This window comes from Chiloscyllium punctatum, chromosome 2 (assembly GCF_047496795.1).
Source record: "Chiloscyllium punctatum isolate Juve2018m chromosome 2, sChiPun1.3, whole genome shotgun sequence".
NCBI lineage: Eukaryota > Metazoa > Chordata > Chondrichthyes > Orectolobiformes > Hemiscylliidae > Chiloscyllium > Chiloscyllium punctatum.
Genome location: NC_092740.1, coordinates 79874057 through 79896197, shown reverse-complemented (window position 1 = coordinate 79896197; position 22141 = coordinate 79874057). Strand labels below are relative to the sequence as shown.

At 36.7% G+C, this 22141-nt stretch overlaps 1 protein-coding gene across 4 annotated transcripts in view; it reads left to right on the top strand.

The window, feature by feature from the left end:
* cep120 (centrosomal protein 120) overlaps positions 1–22141 on the top strand; it is a 105820-nt gene that overhangs the window by 68590 nt on the left and 15089 nt on the right. For all 4 annotated transcript variants that reach the window (XM_072584529.1, XM_072584536.1, XM_072584521.1 and 1 more), the window contains 6 exons: positions 1769–1865; positions 4351–4512; positions 4866–4955; positions 13835–13927; positions 17691–17852; positions 20145–20267. In XM_072584529.1, the coding sequence (XP_072440630.1) occupies positions 1769–1865; positions 4351–4512; positions 4866–4955; positions 13835–13927; positions 17691–17852; positions 20145–20267 (727 nt within the window). The remainder of the gene's footprint in view (positions 1–1768; positions 1866–4350; positions 4513–4865; positions 4956–13834; positions 13928–17690; positions 17853–20144; positions 20268–22141) is intronic.

The following is a 22141-nucleotide window of genomic DNA, read 5'->3' as shown; positions in this document are numbered from 1 at the left end:
AGAGAACTCCTATTCTCTGAGGCTCAGCTGGCTGACCGCATTATAATCACTTGAGCAATATTTTACTTGTATGTATTCTGATTCAGTTTTGTTTCTTCTACATGTCAGCAGTGTTTGAAACAAAGTTCTGTCTGAATAATGCTTCTTGATAAATTTAATGTTTGGTTAGTTCTCTGTTTGCTGAGGGTGGGATTGAAATAAATAAAATATTTTTGGAAGACAAGTTGGGCTGTGGCTTTGTACTCAAAGAAAAACTGCTTGCTATGAAGTACAAGTGATCCCTTTAGACTCGCACTTTCACTGTGTAGACCTGAGATGGTGGAAAATCTAAACCCGTGACTTGAGCATCTTGAACAATTTGATTCTGAAGTGTGGTTTGACCGTAGTGATAAACTATTAAAAAGTGTGTCTGTTAGCTAGATATAAACTTTGAGGATTGAACACCTATTTTGGAATTTCAGAATGAGCTTGAGATCCAATTTAATGGAACCAAGTATCCAGCAAAAGCTTGCTGGCTTCTTGTTAAGACAAGTTTACTGCAGTTAAAATGACTTGTGAGGAGTCAAGCTCTGATGACCACAGCACAGGGAAGCAGAGGTTCTCCTGCAAATCTTGGAAACAGTTTTGTAAACAAAAAAGAACTTGCAGGAGAACCTCTGCTTCCCTGTGCAATGGCAATTTTGACAGTAAAGTAGAAAAAATCTAGACAGCACGTGGAAGAAAGATTTATGTGGTGAGATTTATTGATAATGCAATGTGGCATTTGTGTTTTTAATATGTTTGTACTTGCTGAAAGGCACTCATGGGTACAGAATATTTGAGCAATGATATTTGTGTACCAATAATTCAGCAAATAGGCATTTATCCTTTAAGATCAAGATCGTTTTATGTTGGGAAAACACTTCTATTACGTATTCATTTTGTGTGAGAAATAAATAGAAAAATGCTTCTCCATGCCGACCATTGGAAGAGAGATGAAGGAGAAAGGGAACAATAATGAGATTGTAATTGAAAATTGAAAACTGCTGACAAAATAGTTTCATTGTGACAATGTTGTTAATAATACATTCCAATATTATCACTGGATTAAAAGTTTAATTACATCTAAAGCAATAGTTTATGCCATTCATTTATTCTTCAGAAAATTATATAGTGAACACGTTGGAAAATATCAGACTGGGCTAAAGTTAGATATTTTTAAAAAAAAATTTAAACACCATTTAGTCACCCTTTTTGTCATTAATTATCATCTTCCTGTATTCTCTGTCTAAGGTAGGACCTTGGCAATTATTTGCCATGTCACAGTAAACTGCTGTAATTGTTTTTGCTACAGGAAGGGCGAGGTGATTTGGCCCTGAATCTACCTCATCAAGTACAGGTCATTCTGCCATAATGTGCATTTCATTAACCTGAATTTGCTATAACGCAAATGACAAATTGTGGACACTGTTTCTAAAGTGCAAACTTTTAAAGCACGCATTGGTTATAATGCAATGCCAGCTCAATTATTTTAAATAGTACCACAATTACTCAATTTTCTTATAACATGGGATTGCATGCGAATGGAACTACTGCATTATAGCAGAACAGACTGTACAGGAATCGAACCCTGTGCTTTTAGTGTAATTTAATTCACACAATAGCTGTCCAACCAACCGAGCTAAAGACTCTCTCATTAATTATAAAGTTTTTGAATTTGATACAATGCTCTGAGAATTGATATTGTAAGGATAAGTTCTTATTTAAGATTATTCCACTATTTTATTAGGCCAAGCAACAAAATTGCTGAACTGTACTACTCCATGACGCTGGAGGATTATAATTTTGTAAAAACTCAACATGTTACTGTATCTGATTCATCTCAGGTGAGCCCATGGTATCCTTGCATAAATTAAAGCTTAGTTTATTTTTAACTTGATTTGAAAAACCGTTGTTTTAATGCAAGTTTTGATCTGCATTTACTTAAGTATTGTGTAATCAACACAGCATATGAATTTGTAAAAACGATCGACTGAAGACTTAACTAAACTATAACTTTATCATGGACCTGGATATTATATGGCCCCATTGGGTACATTTGTCCAATAACTGTGTTTTCAAAGCATCTTTTTTCATAAATTATGAACTGCTGTGAGTTCAGTTAGAAAACGGCTGATCTGATTGTAGTCCCAACTTTAATTTTCACACTTGTACCACACAAAACCTTGACTCTCCTATCTATCAACAGTTGAATAAATGCAGTGATCCAGCTTCATTCTTTTTTAGGGAGGAGAATTCTACAAACTAATGATTCTCAAAGAGTTCTTGTAATCTTTGTTTTAAAAGTGAGACTTCTTAATCTTAAACTGCGTCCCTTAGTTATAGTCTCCTCAACAAGATATCCACACTGTCGTGACCCCTCAGGATCTTGTATGTTTCAATAAGATCATCTGTCAAACTTCAGAGTTTAGATCCAAAGAATGCATTGCCTTCTTTATTCCAAACCTTTCATTCCAGGAATTAGTTGAGTGTGTCTTTTTCTTTACTTAAGTGCCTTTTTAGAAAGATTTGTCTAAGATTTCTGCAAAACAGAGATGTGACATTGCCTTACATCTCCAGTAAAATGCATAACTTGCATCAATACAATACAGGTTTTACTTCTTGTATGCATCTAATGCATCATTAAAAGAAATTTAAATTCAAATAGACTGAAGTCTAAAGGGGATGCATGAGCATCTGCGTGTGCAAAATTGATGAAGGTGGTAGAATAGGTTGAGAGAACTGTTAATAAAGCATACAACATGCTTGGTATTATCAATACAGGGATAGAAAACATTGGTTTATCTCAATTGAAATATGTGTCATTGTTGCAGCACATACACTGGAAGGATATGAAAGCATTAGAGAGGATTAAGAGTAACAGCATGAGGAAGGGTCTAGGCATCAGAAACAATTTTGTAGGTAGATTGAAAAAATTGGAAGTGTAGCTTTGGAGAAAAATTTGAGATGATATTTGAAACAGGAAGAAATTGTTAGCATTGGTGTAAGCATTAAGAATCAGAGGAAATAGATTGAAGGGAATTGAGAAAAGAAGTGGCAACATAAGGTTTTTTTTTCACACAGCTAGTGGGTAGGATCTGGAATACACTGACTGAAAGTCTGTTGGAGCCAAGATCAATAAAGGTATTTAAGAACGAATTGGATCATTACCTGAAAAGGAGGAATGTGCAGGGTTCTGAGGTGAAGGCAAGGCAGTAGCATTAGTTTAATTCCTCCTACAGGGAACCAGCACAGGCATGACAGTCCAAATGAACCTTTTCAGTGGTGTAACTATTCGAATTCTATAATGCTGAGTTAGTACAGGGGCTTTTGGATTTTTTGACTCTAATTTTGCTTGTAAAGAAATTTTTAAAACAAACTTTTGTAAAGTTAAAGTAATTTTTGCAGCTATGTATACGCGAGTAAAAGTCAACTCCGTTTGTGGCCAAATAAATCTGGAATTTTCCATTTATCTCCTATAAAAGTCAACCCTCATTCTTCACAGATAACAGATCAACATTTGTGAGTCAAGGTATATTCCTGTCCATAAATGTTACAATGAGGAATTTTTTTTGTGTTATTTTGTATTTTGATGTTTACACCAAAGTTAGACTATGGATTTCTAAATTCATTTTCAAACAAGTGCTATAATTAGTATAATTAGTGTGATGCAAAATTTATCACATTTTAATTGACATATTCAAAATTTAAGATGTACCATGTAATTGTAATTTAAATGTAGCATGAATTTCAGCCCCTGAAAAGTAGTATGCATGTAAAAGTTGGCCCCACAAATTTAATCTTAAAAAATAACCTGAAAAAGTCAACTTTTACAGGAGTATATACGATAGATCAATTTTAAAAAATCTTCTCACAACTTATTTAGAATGATGTATAATCTCCATTATATTTCAAGCAATAATGATCACATTCATAAAATCTATTCTTGACACAGTAATTTTCTGTAACCATTATGTAGTTATACTGCGTATTTAGAGTATGATAATGTTTTCAGTTATCATTTGAACCCTTAAAATGCAGAATATTGATTAGCTTTTAATCCCTACAACAAAAGCATGCTGTTGTGTTTCTTGGCTTGATTTCTTTTGTAGGTTTTTTCATATTAGATGGATTCAACTTGTCAAGGTTGGGACCTCTGAATGAAACGTTAAAGACTGCAAATGGTTCTGGAACCACAGGTTGCAGACCCTACTCTAATTCAGTGATTCAACACACTCAAAGAGCTGCCTGCCAACATCTTGTTCACTGGTATTTGTTTAGCGCACAAATGCAAATATATTTTTAAATACTAACAAACTGTTTCTACTGCAGAATTCAAATATTGGATACCAGCAACAGCCTGATCCTTCAGCTAAGCCTGATCAGGCATCAGAGCCAGGACGTGACCCTAGGCCTCGTGAGACAATGGAATATAAAGCTGCATTAGAGTTAGAAATGTGGAAAGAAGCACAAGAAGATTTGTTTCAGGACCAGGTAAATCCTTTTTGTTAGAGCAAAAAACCCAATTTAATGAGTAACTTGTTGCTAATGCTAAAGCGGAAAATTATGTTTGGGCCATTGAAATAATTGGGGCCAGCCTAATTGTATAACATTGAAAGCAACTCCCTACTACTTGAGCTTTTTGTATTTTCAGTTACAACCTAGATGTTATGTAACTTCAAAAGAATTAAACATTTCCCCATTTTTCTTTAATTTTCTTCATCTCTTCACAGGCTCCAACTCAAAACTCCCTGATTAATTATCTAAGTAAAACTTGTGTTCTATGTGGATAAATATTTTATTGTGGTTTTTAAGTGGCTAATGTATTATTTGTTTCTTACCAATAGTTGAAGCATAAAGAGTTGGCACACATGCAAGCCCTTGCTGAGGAGTGGAAGAAGAGAGACCGAGAAAGGGAAGCACTTGTGAAGAAAAAGGTGAGGTAGAGGAGATAACTTTGCATGATTCTAAAGTAACTGTATGCTTGTTCAAGAGTTTGAAGTTAGTTCCAGGGTGAAGTCAAGGGCTATGCATTTATAAATTAAATAGCCTCATGAACTTTTAGCCTCTCTAATAAAATAAACTATTCTAAAGTGTATATTAAAAATATAATATGCTGCATTTTAAACAGTGGTAAATGACTTCCTTGGAGTTTGGATTAAAGGAAAGCTTTAGATCTTATTTTTTCACTTGCTGAATAGTTCCAAACCTTAATATTGCTTTCCAAATCGCCCAGACACTCTTGACTGCAATGTTTCTGCCCAATGACTCTAACACTATTATGAAATAAGATGTCCAACAAAGCTTGTATGTCTCAATGATGCCACAACACCCCATGGAAAGGAGAAAAGAATTATTTGTGTCCTGTGCAAATGTCCACTATTAATTAAGCTTTCTAAGGTTCATGGGTAGAAATGTTCATTGTTGCTTGCACAATAGCCAGCACCATTCATAACTTCTCAGATAACAAAGCAGTCTGTGTCCAAATGCACCAAGAGCCGGGCAATATTTTGATTTGGACTGGTAATGGCAAGAGCCACACAGGTGCCAAGTAAGGACCTTACCATGGCAATAGTCTTGCTGAATCCGCTACAAACAACATCCTGCAGTTGTCATCCCATTTTCCCCCCTCAGTCAAAGCAAAACGCTCAGAGACACAGTATGGTTTTACCTCCTTCATCTTTATTCCTGGCCTTGGAGAGAGAGAGATCAATCACCGATGTGCACAGACACATGAGTTCTCGTTCTTCTTGGAATAGCAGTTTCTTGATGAATTATATAGTCATTTTACAGGGAGAAGCATTCAGATAAGGCATCATACATGTTGATTGGTGACTGTTACAATCAGCGAGTGTCAATAGTAAGATTAAGCCATCTGCTGTTACATAATGAATGTTCTTAATCTTAACTGGCTTCAGATAATGAATACTTTTCACCTTGTTAAACTGACCTTACATACTGAATGCTTCCAATATTGTTAATTGGCTCCACATAATGAATGCTTTTCCACCTTGTTAACCCATCACCATTGCCTTCAGCACCCCATTGTTAACTGCAAGTTATTATCTGATCTGAGTCATGCTCAGCTGAACCTCTTGTTTCATAAAACGCAAAACTTAATTTTTTCCTGACCTGCTTATACCCTGTACATATTCTCATTCCCTCCTTTTATCATTTCATGATAACCACCGAGATGGCACTACCATCTTTCATAAGACTCTGACAGCCATATTTAAGCAAATTATTGATGCACAGCATACTATGATGATAACAACAAAAAATTATTATTCCATTACAGTAATTAGAATTTGAAGAATCTCCATGTGGAAAACCCGTTCACCAGTAAAGTTCATAAATCCACAGTCCTTAGTGACCACTCCATCCCCTCCAAATCCAGTGGAAATGAGCCAATTCTCCAAAAGCCTCCTTCACTCCACAGAGAAATCTGAATTCTTGGATAAAGGCAGTTAAATGCTTCACAAAACTGATGAGACTTCCATCCTCCCAGAGATACTTCAGATGGAGGATACCAGCACATTTGAGCATGCAGTGCAGCAGCTGCTGCTGCAGGCTAGGTGAACGCAACATTCTTTGCTGTGTTTGCTGCTGTTCGCCTGTTAAATGTAACAAAGCCATGATGTTAGTTTGATCAGTGAACCTTCATATCCCTTGAATGATCAAAAGACAACGTAAAGCTCACGTGGTTTCATGTCTGTAGGAAGGCCACTGACAGAAAGTGTACCGACCTCCTCTTCACTGTTGTTAATTTCTTCACTTTTGTACTCGTGACTGGAGAGCTGATTGAACCCGTTGGATCAGGTTGTGGGGGTGGAGGGAGGTGGGGGTGGGGGTGGGGGTGGGGGAGGTGTGGTTGCAGTGGTCCAAAGGTGTGCTTTACCTGGAGAAACTCTAGAGACGATGTTAGCTGCTGAAAGTATCTCCGCATTTCCTCTTAATTTTTTTTTGCCAAGGTGGTTATCAGTATGAAGACAGTCACACATTTAACTACACTAAATTATATCTGCCTATTTCAACCTTCTTTGAATTCTTGAAGTCTGTTACTCAGTTCACTATTTATGACATTATCAAGTTTTATACAATCCATAAACTTCTAAATTGTACTACCTAAACAATTCAGTCCATTATAAACAACAATGATCCTAAAATCAAACCCTCTGGTACCTCATTTGGGTTATTCAAAAATGATGTTCCTTTAACAAATTGGTACTTGGCTAATCTAAAAGCTGTCAGGAAAAGTATTTCCAAAATCTGGAACAGCAAGAAAACAACAAAATGTTTCCTGTGTTTTAGCAATTGAAGAGGCAATTTCAATTCAGATTTAAGTCTCAAATGTTTGTGGGAAACAAATGCTGAATATTTTAAAATGTATTCTCCAAATGCAATTTCCCAAATAAAACAGTGAAAATTACAGTGACAACTTTGGTAGAGATCAACATTCTTTGAATTTGCAATATGAAGGGGGCTAATGAAGTCTTAACAATATTTAACAGAACTGAAACAGCTCAGTCTCAAATTCTAATATTCTCTAAAATCTTAACAAAACATCAAACTCAAAATGCACTCTTCTTTTTGTGAACACTGCATTGGAAACACAGCAGCAAAGATATTTTAAAACAATACTCTCACCTGGCTAAAGCATGACCACTGACCTGACTTTTTTTTTAACAGGCGTTATAGAAATTCAAATAAATCAGGGGCTCAAAGCACTCAATTAATTTGTTTTAAGGTTACAAATTTGATAATTTTTAAAAGCACATATTGTTGTACAATTTCAATGTTAAAACAAATCTACCCCATTACATAACCCACAAAACAAATTGAGATCCTGATTCAAATAAGGCAAAACAGTTACTTAAAGGGATTTTCTGAACCAGTATTTTAACAAACCAAACTTCTTAAACATCAAACACTTTGTCAGCATGGCATAATTTACATTGAAGTGTCCTTTTTCTTACCCAAGTATTAGTTTAATTTTAATTTTAATTTCAGCATTTCTTTTTTTTGCATCCTGTCATTGAAATTACACTTATAAAAACAGAAAGCCCTCGCAATGGACCACATGGCACCGCAGTCCAAGCTACTCTGTTACCCAAGAACAAAGACTCACAGAGCTTCAAATTTCACCACTTGGGGACTTTAACCCCTTTCTCACTTTACACCTCATAAGGGCTTGAATCCCACTTAAACACAGAAAACTCGAACCCCAATTAAACACAGAAAACACAAATTCTAATTAAACACAGAAAACTCAAATCCTAATTAAACACAAAACTCCAACCTCACTTAAATACAGAGTTCAAACCTCAGCACAGTGCGGAGGACTTGAACCTCAAATCAACCCACCCAGTGGACTTGTACCTCAATCACACCTCCCTAGGGGTCTTGAACCCCAGTACCGTGCAGAGGACTCAAACCTCAATCACACCCCCCTCCCCCCAATGCAGCACAGAGGACTCAAGCCTCTTTTTCAGTGCGCTTGCGAAACTATGTCTCTCAACTGAACTAATTACCATTGGAGGAATCCTTAGAATAGAGAGTGATTTAGCGAGGGGACCATCTCCAGCACACAGGAATATTGAGAGGGGCCAAGGTTTAAGATCAGACCTTGTGGGCCCGTCCGTCTTGAGACACCGATGTTCCGGGCAACCACTGACACTGTCCGATCATACCTATTTGTTTGGATCTTGCTGACTATGCCAATATTGTCATCCCGTTTCCCCCCCTTAGTCAATGCAAAACGCTCGGAGACGCGGTAAGGTTTTACCTCCTTCTTCTTTATTCCGGGCCCTAGAGGGAGAGAGAACAATCATCCATGTGTGCAGGGACATGTGATCTCAGTCTTCTCTGGAATAGCAGTTTCTTGATGAATTATATAGTCATTTTACAGGGAGGAGCATCCAGATAAGGCAACATACACATTGATTGCATGACTGTTACAATCAGAGAGTGTCAATAGTAAAGATTAAGCCATCTGCTATTACATAATGAATGTTCTTAACCTTAACTGGCTTCACATAATGAATACTTTTCACCTTGTTTAACTGACCTTACATACTGAATCTTACAATATTGTTAAATTGCTCTACATAATGAATGCTTTTCCACCTTGTTAACTGATTACCCTTGCTTCCAGCACCCCATTGTTAACGGCAAGTTTATATCTGATCTGGGTCATGCTCAGCTGAACCTCTTGTTTCACAAAACTCAACACTTAACTCTTTCCCTACCTGCTTATACCCGAAACACATTCCTACAGTTACCTTGGGCCAGAAACTGAACTGGATTAGCCATATAAATACTGTAGCTCCAAGAGCAGATCAGAGATTATGAATTCTATAGTGAGGAACTCAGCTCCTGACTTGTCAAATCCTGCTTACTCTCTAGGCATCACAAATCTGGAATGTAGGGTACTGTTCAATTGTGAAATCAGACACCATACAGGACAAAGCAACCTGTTGGGTTGGTGCCAATTCCAATACCTGCATATTCACTTACTGCTGACTCATCCACTAAATGCACTGCCACAGGTCACCAAGACTCCTTCCAGAACATTTTCCAAATGTGATTTCCACCATCTACAAGGCAAAGCTAGGAGGTACACTGGAGCACCATCCTACGCATTACCCCCATATCATTCACTATCCTAACTTGGAATTGTGTCACCGCTCCTTCACTGATGCTGGGTCAAAATCCTGGAAACTTCTCCTTAACATCATTGTTAATGTCCCGACTCCACATTAGGGATGGGCAGTAAATGCTGACCTAGCAAGCAATGTTTGCATCTTGTGAATGAATAGGAAAAAAAATCAGAAATGTCATTTTTTGTGGTAGTAATGGCAAACAAACCCTTTTTGTCATTCTCTACCTAATTGCAGCCTTTGGCATGGTAAGACTACACCATATTTCTTCAATGTCTTTTTCTGTTGTCTTGCTGAGTGGGCAAGCACTCGACTGGTCCTATTCCTATCTTTTCTTTATCGTGTGCAATGACTTCTGTTCATGTCATAACTCTTTTACCTCTGGAATCCCTCAAAATTTACTCTTGGTTCACTCCTGTTTCACACAAGCTCAGGTGACATCATCTGATAACACTACAGCTTCCACAGATTTAGTCACATCACCAATTTCATCTCTGCACCATTTCTTTTCTACCCTCCACCTTCTCTAAATCATCAGACTGCTTGTCTAATTTGAAAAACTGGATATGCTGAAATAGCCTCCAACAAAATAGTGGGAAGATTACTCAAGCCATGGTCTTTGGTCTCTGCTTGAAGATCTAGTTGTCTCTTGCCTTGACTATTCTAATGCTCTCCTGTTTAGCGTCCCATGGCATGTTTTAAACTACAGCTTGTACAGAACCCTGCAGCTAGTCTTAAACTCAGTATTGAATGTGATTTTGCATATGTTTTGCTGATGTTCATTGTTCCCAGTTAAGCAATCTGTCAACTTTAAAAATCATATCCTTGTTTTCAAATCCTCACAACACTTTGCCTTTCTCTCATTCTGTCACTTTCCTGCAGCCCTCGCATTGTGCTCCTTCAATTCAGGCTTCTAAACAATCACTAATTTTTATCACCATTCCACTGACAGCATTACCTTCATCTGCTAAGATTGTCGGATCTAGAATTCCCACCCCCAGCCTCTCCATGCTCCACTACTTTGTGTTCCTTGAAAGTTCTCCTTAAAACCTCCTCCTTGATCAGGCTTTTGTTCAGCTCCGCTAATCGGTCCCCATGTGGCAGAGTGTCAGTTTTTTTAAAAAACATTCTTGTGAAATGCTGTGGGATGTTTTACTATTTTAAAGGTGCTAGATAAGTAAATTTGCTTGGAATGATGAAATTAGTGAAAATTATTTATGCAGAAGGCAAGAGTTGGAAGTAGATTTGCTCAGGGATAGATGTTGGCTCCACTTCCATATTTGGGAGTAAATCAATAATTTGAAGTTGCATTAGGGGCACCTCTTCTTAGAATTTGTTGACAATAGAAAAGAGACTTGACATGCAGTTATAGGAACTGGGCAAATAGATTATAATTTGTAATTGTGAGGTTGTATATTTTGTGGAATAAATCAGAAATGGAAATCAGAAGACATGGAAAAGGTACTAAATAGTGCTCAGCAACAGTGACATAGGAGGTTGGACTCCTGATGAGGAATCACTGAAACGTCAACTTAGCAATATCAACAGTTTAAGTTGATATTGCTAAGTTTAATCCCACCTTCAGGCGTACCATGGACACTACTTTTCAGAATCTGTCTCCTTCCTGGATACATATATCTCCATCAAGGGTGGACACCTCAGTACCTCACTCTACCACAAGCCCATGGATAACCTCATGACGCTGCACTTCTTTAGCTTCCATCTTAAACATATTAAACACGCCATCACCTATGGACAAGCTCTGCACATACACACAGGACCTGTTCAGATGAGGAGAAACACAACAGACACCTGAAGATTTTGAAGGACGCCCTCATAGGAATGGGATACGATGCTTAATTCATCGATCACCAGTTTTGATGTGCCGCAGCAAAAAAAAACTTAATGATGTCCTCGGAAAACAGACACAGGATACAACTGATAGAGTACCCTCCATTGTCCAGTACTTCCCGAGCACAGAGAAATTACACCATCTTCTTCACAGCCTTCAACATGACATTAGTAATGATGAGCATCTCGCCAAGATCATCCTCTACGTCGCATCTTCAAACAACCGCCAAACCTTAAACAGACCATCATTCACACCTAACTACTCAGCTTTCAGTACAACATCGACCACAACACCACACAACCTTGCCATAGTGACCTCTGCAAGACAGGTCAATCATTGACACAGATGTGCCATCACACATGGAAACACCTCCCGCCACATACCTGGCAGATACTCATGCGACTCAGTCAAAGTTGTCTATCTCGTATGCCGCAGGCAAGGATGCCCCGAGGCATGCTATATTGGTGAGACCGTGCAGACGTTACAACAATGGATGCATGGACACCACACAACAAATGTCAGACAGGAATGTTCCCTCCCAGTCAAGGAACACTTCAATGGTTAAGGATATTCAGCCTCCGATCTTCAGTGGCCTTCCAAATATGTAACAATGCAGAATGTCCGAGCAGAAACTGATAACCAAGTTCTGTACCCATGAAGACAGCCTCACCTGTGATCTTGGTTTCATGTTGCATTACATGTGACCCCACCGCACTGTTCTATCTCTGTGAAAATCTTCCTTACTGACCTGTATTGACACCATCACCTTGATAGATTGTTATGATCGCTCTACCTTAATTAGCTTGTGCAGTTTTGGATTGCTTATTACTTTGGTTAGACCCTCAACATGTGACTCTTACATCTCGCATATTGTTCCAATCATTTGGTTTGTCTCCAGCATCACCTTATTTTAAATTTTTTGTAATTATCTCTCTGCCTCATTTAAATTCTGTGTCTGTGTGCTTCTCTCTCACTTCATCTGGTGAAGGGACAATGCTCCAAAAGCTTGTGATTTCAAATATACCTGTTGGACTATAACCTGGTGTCATATGAGTTCTGACAGAGGAGTTCAAATTCATTCATCCCTGAAAGTTTAAGTGAAAAAGTTTCAATGAGTAGTTAGGGCTATTATTGGTATTGAACTTGAGTGCTAATTTACACTTGTTGTCATTATCTCATAAAGATGTGAGGCAAATTTTGTGTTTCAGTCCATTGTTGCAGGATTGACAAAATGCAATTAAATAATCCTGTTTTGCTCTGCAATTCGTTATGTTTTTGAGAAATTTAATGCAGAGCAAACCCCTCTCTTATTTGTAACATTTGACTGAGAGAGAAGGCATTGTAATGTATGTCATAAAGATTAACACTTTGAATTCTGATGCAATTTAAGTGGTGACATACTTTGAACAATATATGTTAATTTAGCTCAGTACAGTGGTGACTATTGTTTGTCTGTGGCTAAATAGCTGGAACTGATTTAATACTCATGTTTGGTCAGCTGAAGTAAAGTTGCTTTTGATTTCATCTTCATTTCATTCTCTACGTGATCTGTAATAATACATATTTCAACTAGTAATCAAAGTTTGGGCTTGTAAAATTTAAATTAAAACTGCAAATGTTCAAAGCCTGAAATTAAAAACTAAAATTCTTCTCAAGTGCTTGGAAGGCTGCACAACATTATTAAAGTTATGCTAATGATATTTAGATTTTACTGGTGTTGACCAGAATATAAAATAATATAGATAATAGGCAGAGGTGTGGAGTTTATCATGTGCACAGAACTCAGCTTTAACTAGTAAATTGCAAATATATTGAGATTCTAGACATGTGCACTAACATTTGGGGTATTTTTTTAAAAAGTCCAGCTAACTTTTATAAAATGCTTAGAAGGTTCTTTGAACCTTTAAAAAATATCCTTAACGTGTGAAATTCCTATCTACCATTACAAAGGAATGGCATAAGCACTTAATCATTATAACTCAAAACATCTTGTAGGAAAAGTTGATAAACAAATCCTAGTGCTGAGCAAGTTTGAAGTAAAAGGAAATGTATTAAGTCCAATAAGTATATCCCCTTGTAACAGATCTCAACACTTTTTTCCCTTGCTTACCTTGGTTTGAATTATGATAAGATAAATTGCTTTAATAACTGAACATGGTAAATGAGGCTTTTATTCTTTTTTTTGAGAGACAGTCCGAAAGTGGGGAGCCACTTGTCCAGTTACGATTTGTAAGATTTTGTAAGTTACCAATACTGCACTGAAAAGAAAGTGCATAATTTGGGATTCTTTTGTTATTGATGTTAGGTGCTTGAATATGCTGCACTTGAGGAACGACTACAAAAAACATTGGCAGATTTGGAAAAAAGAGAGAGACAGCTTGCTCATGGTGAAGTGGAGGTGATTGTATTTAAAATTTCTTATAACATTAAAGGTGCAAAATACAATAACCTTGCTGTTTATTTGATACTGTTCATGAACATGTAACCTTTCTCTTTGGTTGCAGTGTAAAATTTCAAGTAAATTTAATGTTTTAAAAAGATTTAAAAGAAACATTTGTTCCTGATAATTGGGAATTGCTGTCAAGATTGTAATTGTTGTACATCCCTCATTTTCCTGTAGGTGGTAGTGGTGGGCTTTTTGAATCACTGCAGTTAAGGTGTTGAGGAGAGAATTCTAGGGTATGTATGCAATTGAGGAATAGCAGTCTATGTCCAAGTCAGGACAATCCATGGCATGAAGGGTTTTGAGATATATTCCCGTGACCATGGAATTTTGCTCTTCTCTGATATGGAGGTTACAGGGCTGCGATCTTTGAAGTGAACTTGAAGAATTGCACTGCATGCTGTAGATGGAATATACTACAGCCACAGTTTACTGTTAGTGAAATAAATGAATATTGAGTTTAATGATGGGACAGCAGCAACTGAACTGTGCTGTCCTAAATGGCACTGAACTTGATTTGAGTTAAATTTGGGCCATACAGAAAATTGACTATTCCATTGCAACTTTGACTTTAGTTGTTAACTACTGGAGTTGCTTTCAAAGATCAGGAGGTAAATAGTTTCTTTTCAGCAAATTGACTTTTTGCGATGGTTCATCCAGTTAAACTCCTGGTCAGTAGTGATGAAATACTAACGATGGAGACTTAATGGTAGTAGTGCTGTATTGCCAGATTTAAAAAATGCCTATCATTTTCTTAGTGTCCCAAAATGATTCACAGCGAACTAATTATTTTTAAAGTCTGGATTCACTTCTATTTCTGTCTAAATAACAATTTGCATATTCCAATCAGCAATGAAATAATGACTTAGAGATGTACAGCATGGACACAGATGCCTCAGTCCAACTTTCTATGCTGACCAGATATCTGAAATTAATCTAGTCCCATTTGCCAGCATTTGGCACAAACTCCCCTAAATCCTTCCCATTCAAATATCCATCCAGATGCCTTTTAAATATTGTAGTTGTACCAGCCTCCATCACTTCCTCTGCTGCCTCATTCTATGTGCGCACTACCCTCTGCATGGAAAAGTTGCCCCTTAAGTCCGTTTTAAATCTCTCACCACGCACCTTTTAAACTTATGCCCTCTAGTTTTGGACTCCCCTACCCTGTGGAAAAGACCTTGACTGTTCACCCTATCCATGCCCTTCATGATCTTATAAACTTCTATAGGGTCACCCCTCAGCCTCTGACACTCCAGGGGAAATAGCCCCAGCCTATTCAGCCTCTCTCGATACCTCCAACCCTTCAATCCTGGCAACATGCTTGCTATTTTTTCCCGAAGCCTTTCAAATTTCACAACATATTTACTATAGCAAGGAGACCAGAACTGAGCATGTTAATATTTTTAGTAAAGTTCATTGAAGCATAAATGTAGGCCATATGGGATACTGGGAATTCTCTTTTTCAAACATTGCTTTGAAATTTTTTAAAATCTTACTGAACAGGCAAGCAGACTTATAATTTAAACATTCTTTATGATTACAATTAAGTTGAACTGATCTATTCTATAATCCAAACATTATTAAGAAGATTTCTTTTCCTTTTCCCATTCTTGTACTAGAGTTATTTAGTAAATCAATAAGTATGGTTACCCGTTTTTGAGTCAATCTTATATACCGATAGTAAATTACTTTTGAGGAATTACTGACAGGCTTTGTACTCAAGTGAACTGTGTAAAATTTATCGTAATTTATTTTTCACCTATAATGTAAAACAAAATGTTGACTTGACCTTTCACAAGACTGGACATATGAATTCCTGCATTGTGATTTCAATATTATTTGTGAAAAATTACTTTCAAGTTGAAAAAATAAATGCAAAATTTCGAGTTTAGATTAGCAAAGAAAAAAACATTTTGCTTAATAAAATAATTCAGTTGCCTCATTTCATTGGTTAAAAATAAGTCCTCTTAGTTTTGGCTTCAATATTTTCTTTTTGGTAAGTTACAGTATAGTTTCTGTTTAAAAAGAATAATTTCCGATTGCTGTGTTGTCAGTATCTCATGTACAGTGTTTTAATACTCAACCCTGAAGTGGCAAGCAAAATTGGGATTCGATTCAATTTCTTTGACTTCAAAAATGTGCATTTTTGAAAGCTGAAAATTAACACTGCACGTATGGTTAGCTGCATGACATCTCTTGTTGATTTGTTGTCCTGAAATGGGGAGGGAGGCATGCCTCTTGTAGGCCTAAGGACTTCCAGTGCATGAGTAGTGTACAAAGCAAATCATTTGGAATATTTTAATTTATGCCCTGGTAAGGTATTCATTAAGAGCACCAAATTAATGCAGATCACCTTTGACAAGAACAAATTTTATTTATTCAACAGAATGATATATATCCATGCACTTCACAGGAGTGTAACAAAACAAAATATGATACTGAGTCTGAGCCACAAAAGTCATATTAAGTAACTTTGTTTTTGAAATGTCTTAAAAATGATGTGGAGGGAGGGAATTCCAGAGCTTGGGAATTAAATAACTCCAAGAGTGCTGCAATTATGATTGGCAATACACAAAAGACAATAATTAGAGGCGTACAAAACTCTTAAAATGAGTTGTGAGACTGGAAGAGATCATAGAGATGGGAAGTAACAGGCTGTGGAGTGATTTGAAAACAAGGATGACATTTCCAATATCAAGTTGTTGCTTGATCTTGTTGAGCACAGGGGTAATGGATGAATAAGGCATGTCACAAAGTAAGACAATGGCCGTGGTTTGGATGATCTGAAGTTTATGGGGAATAGACTGTGGGAAACTAGCCAAAATTGTGTTGATATAATCAAGTCTAGAAGTAATCAAAGACATGGATGAGGATTTCAACAACAGATCAGCTGAGTCAAATGTGAATTTGAGTGATGTTACAGAGATTAAAAGAGTCATTTTTATAGAGGACATGAATATGAGTCGGAAGCTCACCTCAGCATCATGTGAGACTCTAAATCTGTTAACAGACCTAATAATCTCAGGCTGTCAGACCTTCACCTTACTAAGAACCAGTCTATGACTGACCACTAAATCTGTGGCTAAGAGTTACTGATGACAAACCCGTCTAGGTGAAATGCCCTGAAATAACTAGTCCAGATTATTGTAATGCTTCAAAGTATGATACATACTCAAACATAACTTGCATTCCAATTTTCATAAGTTACATTGTTTCATTTATAGTATGCTTTTAAACTTCCACAGCAATGCATTCAAAATGAGCTTTCATTGATAAATATTGTGAGAAAACTAAACTAAAGGATGTTCCCACTTGAATTTGTTGAGTGGTCAGCTCTCTCAACCATGCAAGATGTGTATAAGATTAGAGTAGATCAAATGAACCAATAATTTATCAGTCAGTTGAAATTTGCATAATGTAATGCAAACAAGTTTCACAGGACAGCTGTTCAATATCTGGCACCCTTCTCCATTGCTGAGCCAAAATCCTGTTGTTTTTCACCTAAGAGCACTGTGGAAAATATCTTCACAAGGGATGCAATGGCTTCTTCACACCTTTTCAATAGCATTTGGACTGGACACTAAGCACTTCCAACATTAGCGACATCCTGTACAGGAATTAACAAAAGTAGTTACTGCATCATCAGTATTTTATTAATTATCTTGTTTGTCATTAAGTTTATCTGTAAGTTTTCGAACTATTATCCTGTATATAGCTCCAGAGGTTGAGAAGAGAGTTACAAGATGAGCATGATCGGAGTTTGCGAGAAATGCAAGACACCATGAGACGTTGTACAGAAGATTCTGTCCGTCAGGTAGAGCTGGAAAAGTTAAAACTTAACCAGTTGGAACAAGATAAGTCTCGTTTACAACAGCAGGTGAGGAAAAGGATTGCTAGTCAGAGGCAACATAAGATGCTTTTTCAAAACATTAGTAATTCTTTATATCAGTTTGTTCTTACTTTATTGTGCTCATCCATCTTGTCAATGAAGCATGCAATTTTAATTTCTTCATACTTCTAGGTATTTTAGCAATGGCATCACATTAAGTATTCTTTCTGGTGTATTTGCACTTAGAAATTGAATTTGTTATTACTTTTGTCTTCATTTATCAGAATCTCCATGAAAGTTGGCACCAGGTGATCTTGCATAACGGTCTCATTGTCAACAACATGTTGTCAGACACCTACAGCCTGCTCTTTCCCAAGCCTTTTCCACCTTCAGTGCCTAACAAGTGAAACATTATTAACTTAGTTTTGCAGAACGCATCCAGCATTTCTCCCCAGACTGTGGTCGTGTTTTCTGTGAACCCCTTTCTCTCCCACACAGCCCCTTCAAAAATACGCCTGATAGGAACATGTAAAATCCAGCCATGTAGATTTATAGGTGCACTCAAAAATATTTAGGCTACTTCTTTATGCCACTATTTTAGAAACAATTTGTACAATTGCACCCATTGCAGACATCAGTTTTTTTCACCTAAGGAAGTTCCATGTCATCTTTGCTCAGAGATAGCTCACTTGCCAGTTGGAAAATCATTGATGCAACTCCCATTTCACAATTTGAGCACACAATTTAGGCATCTAGCTCAGTACAGTGCTTTCAGCTTTTGCTTGATGTGCTGCTCAAATGACGATACCAGATCTCAATCACAGTTACAAGTACAAAGCACTTGTATACTGTCATAGAGTGAAAAGATATTCTCTTCACATTCGTCTAAGATCTTAAAATTCTACTTTGACCAAAAGGTAACAGATTAAAAGCAATTTGGTAATCTAGTGCACAGAAATTCTCAAGCGTCGAGGGCTATACATTAGTTGTCAGGATAGCTTTCTGCTACATTGTTATTGAAAATTGACAGTAATGCTATATGAAGCAATGAAATTCCAGACCAATTAACAATAATTAACTTTTGAATTAATTGTAATTCATTCACAGAAATGGAAACGTCTTATTGCCAATTGACCACATAAGAAAGCTCTCTTCCAGTGTTAATTACTATCACATGGGCTCAGGTGACCAACTTGTTGTCTTACGCAGTAGGAAAGTGGGATCTTAAATTTCTGCTGTCTAGGTTGAATGCACCTGTAATTAAATTAAATGTGAACTGCCCTAGCTATTGATCCATTTCCATTTTCTGTTTTGGCTGTCAGTTTATTTTGCAGCATTTTGCCACTTGTTAATAAAATGTTAAGCTATTTGTTAAGTAAGTTTCATAAAACAGCTACTGTTTTGAATTAAATCTATGCCTTTGTTTCATTTGAGTTTCATAGTTGATAAATTCAATTACATTGTGTACCCATAATTGTAGAATAAGTGTGTTCTACAACCAGGCCTTTCCCATCTTCAGTGCCGATTCAATGAAACACTATAAACTTAGTATATCTGAGTGTGGACCTATTTTAAGAGATTCCCCTTTCCAGTAAAGCTCCTGGTCGGGACTTTTTTTCATACATAACATTTGCACATGTTTGGGTACTATGCTAAATACTATACATTTTCAGATGATGTGTTGTTTATAATTGTATTCAGACCAATTTCCATGGTTGTTAAATTGCTGATATGTTTTAGCAACTTAGATTTGTGTCTAAGAAACTGCATTAATTAAAATTTCAGTTTTGACACTCATAAAAGCAGGTTATTTTTGCATGTCAGCATTTAATATTTTGTCAGTAACTAATGACCTCATATGTTTTATAATTTGAAGTTAGTCATCAGGAGGAAGAATAATTTTTCAATTTCTTACTGGAGTAACATCCTAAAGTCTGTGTTCTCAGTATACTAGTTGGTCTATTTATTAAGTTACACTTCGATTTTGTACAGTGTATATATTAAAAAGTTATTGCAATGTAGTGTAAACTGCCAAAGTGCTAACTGAATAGATGTATAAATAATGATCTGCTGTAGAAGAATTAGCTAGTTATGTGTTGCTGTTTAGTATCCTCACTGGCATTGTCAGCAGGATGTAAACAATGAAATTATTCATCCATTTTTAAACCGCACTTTGGTCAGTGTTCAGCTATCTTGCTGTTAGTCTGCATGTACTTCAGTTGTGTTAAAAACCCATTTATTTTGAATGTGAATTTTTAGAGCATCTGTTTAATGTCTAAAGGATAAGCTGACTTCCTTTAGTTTCTTGAAAGTTTTTTTCCTTTCATGAATTCTATCTAGCTCCATGAAGCAGAACAGAAATACAAACTACTTGAAAAAGAGTTCCATCAGTACAAGGAGCAGCAGAGCAGTAAACCTGAAATTCGACTTCAGTCAGAGATCAATCTTTTAACTCTTGAAAAGGTAAAATGCATTCAGATGTCTATTATATAATTTAGTTCCCATACTAACGTAGAGAAATCAGTAAAACAGCCTCACATATTTTGTTCCTTTTTAAAGGGAGTGATTACCTCCAAAAATGTTTCCTTTGAATGTTTTGTTGAGGTAAATTGCCCCAACAAAATGTTATTTTTGGTTAGACAAACTGGATGAAAAAATGACATGGAGATAAGCAAATAATTAGACATTTTTTGAATTATAAATCTTAATCAATTTATTTTATCTTCGTAGAGATTGACATAAAACATTCGTGATTGAAAAGAAAACCTTATCATGGGGCCAAATATAAAGATGCTGATTTTTCACTCTAAGTAAAAACTATACAATCTGTAGTAATCGTTTTCTCAAATAGCTATTTAACTTCCAATGGAAAATGAAACTGGGATCATGAAACCTTTTTCTTGCTTTGAAATTATTGCATAAAATTTCATGTGTAAGTCATTCACGAAAGTTAGATTTTTCAAAGTTGATAATGCAAATGAACAGATGTCTGTCTTTACTTCTAAGTAGCTGCAGTTTAACAGTAACCCAGCATGAAATGTATTAGATTTCTGCTGAAGCTTAAGCAATTTCCTGAATAGGTTTTTCTCTTGCATAATGTAATTTGCCAGTATCTCAGTGAGCCATAACTTAGGAATATAGCAGGAGCAGGAGTAGGTCATTTGGCCTTTCAAGCCTGCTTTGCCACTTATTCTGATAATGACTAATCGTCCAATTCAGTATGGTGTTTCTGGTTTCTCCCCATATCTTGTGATCTATTTAGCCCTAAGAATGGTTTCTAATTTCTTCTTGAAAATAATGCAGTTTTTTGGCATCAACCACTTACTGTGGCTGAGAATTTTGCTTCATTTGACCAGAAATACTCACTTCTCTTCAGGTTTATGGGCTTTGCTGTCCATTTATAATTATGATTGGCTCAATATTTTGGATCATTGCTCATGTAAAATTCTTCTAGAACACTGTTTGTTGTTTTGTTCCTCAATATGATTTGTCCTTACGATGGTGGAATACCAATAGAGGGCTGCACATGTTCTTCCATCTTTAAGTTGATGCAAAGTAGTCTCATATGTATTGATGAAAAAATTCCAGTATGGCGTGACATGTTTGAATCCAAGATTAAAATTCAGTGCAACCATAGCAGCCAATTTACTATTTCATTAGTTAAGACTTTTTGATCCCCTTGAAATGTCACATGGGGACCAGAATGGACTGCTTTAGAATGAGAATGGCATTTCAGTATACAATAAAAATTCTAGACTATGGGCAATAGTGAAGGAAATCTGAGCAAATCAAAAATACTTGTCTTCATGTTCTCCCCTAATTATGCACTGTATAGACTTATTGAAAAGATGTTCACTTTGCCAGTTATACAAGTATGATTAAGGAATGGCAGTTCCCTAGTTTAAGAAGCATATATGAAACTTCAATTTGTTAAATTTTACTATTGTTTTTGTTTTAGATAGTTTGTGAGACAAAGGTCTGAATTTTGTCTGTGTTTAATCGAGTGAGATTCATGGCATCTGGTCCGCCATGGCTGTCAGTGATTTCTGTCTCAATCTTCCTCTCTTTAATAATGGCTATTCTCATGAAACCATAAAACAAGAGAGGCAGAAGTGGGGATGTGGGGTGGGGGGGGGAAGGGGAAGGGGGAGGGGGAGGGGGGGGGGGGAAGGGGGAGGTGGAGGGGGAGGTGGGCAGTACATTGCCCATGCAACAAGCTGGCCAGAGAAGAACACAATCGGTCCAGTCAAGATGGAGAGACCCCAATGGGTGACAAACCCAGCAAGCATCATTGTGTTGGGCTGTTTTCCATTACCATCAACACTAACATCTTTTTA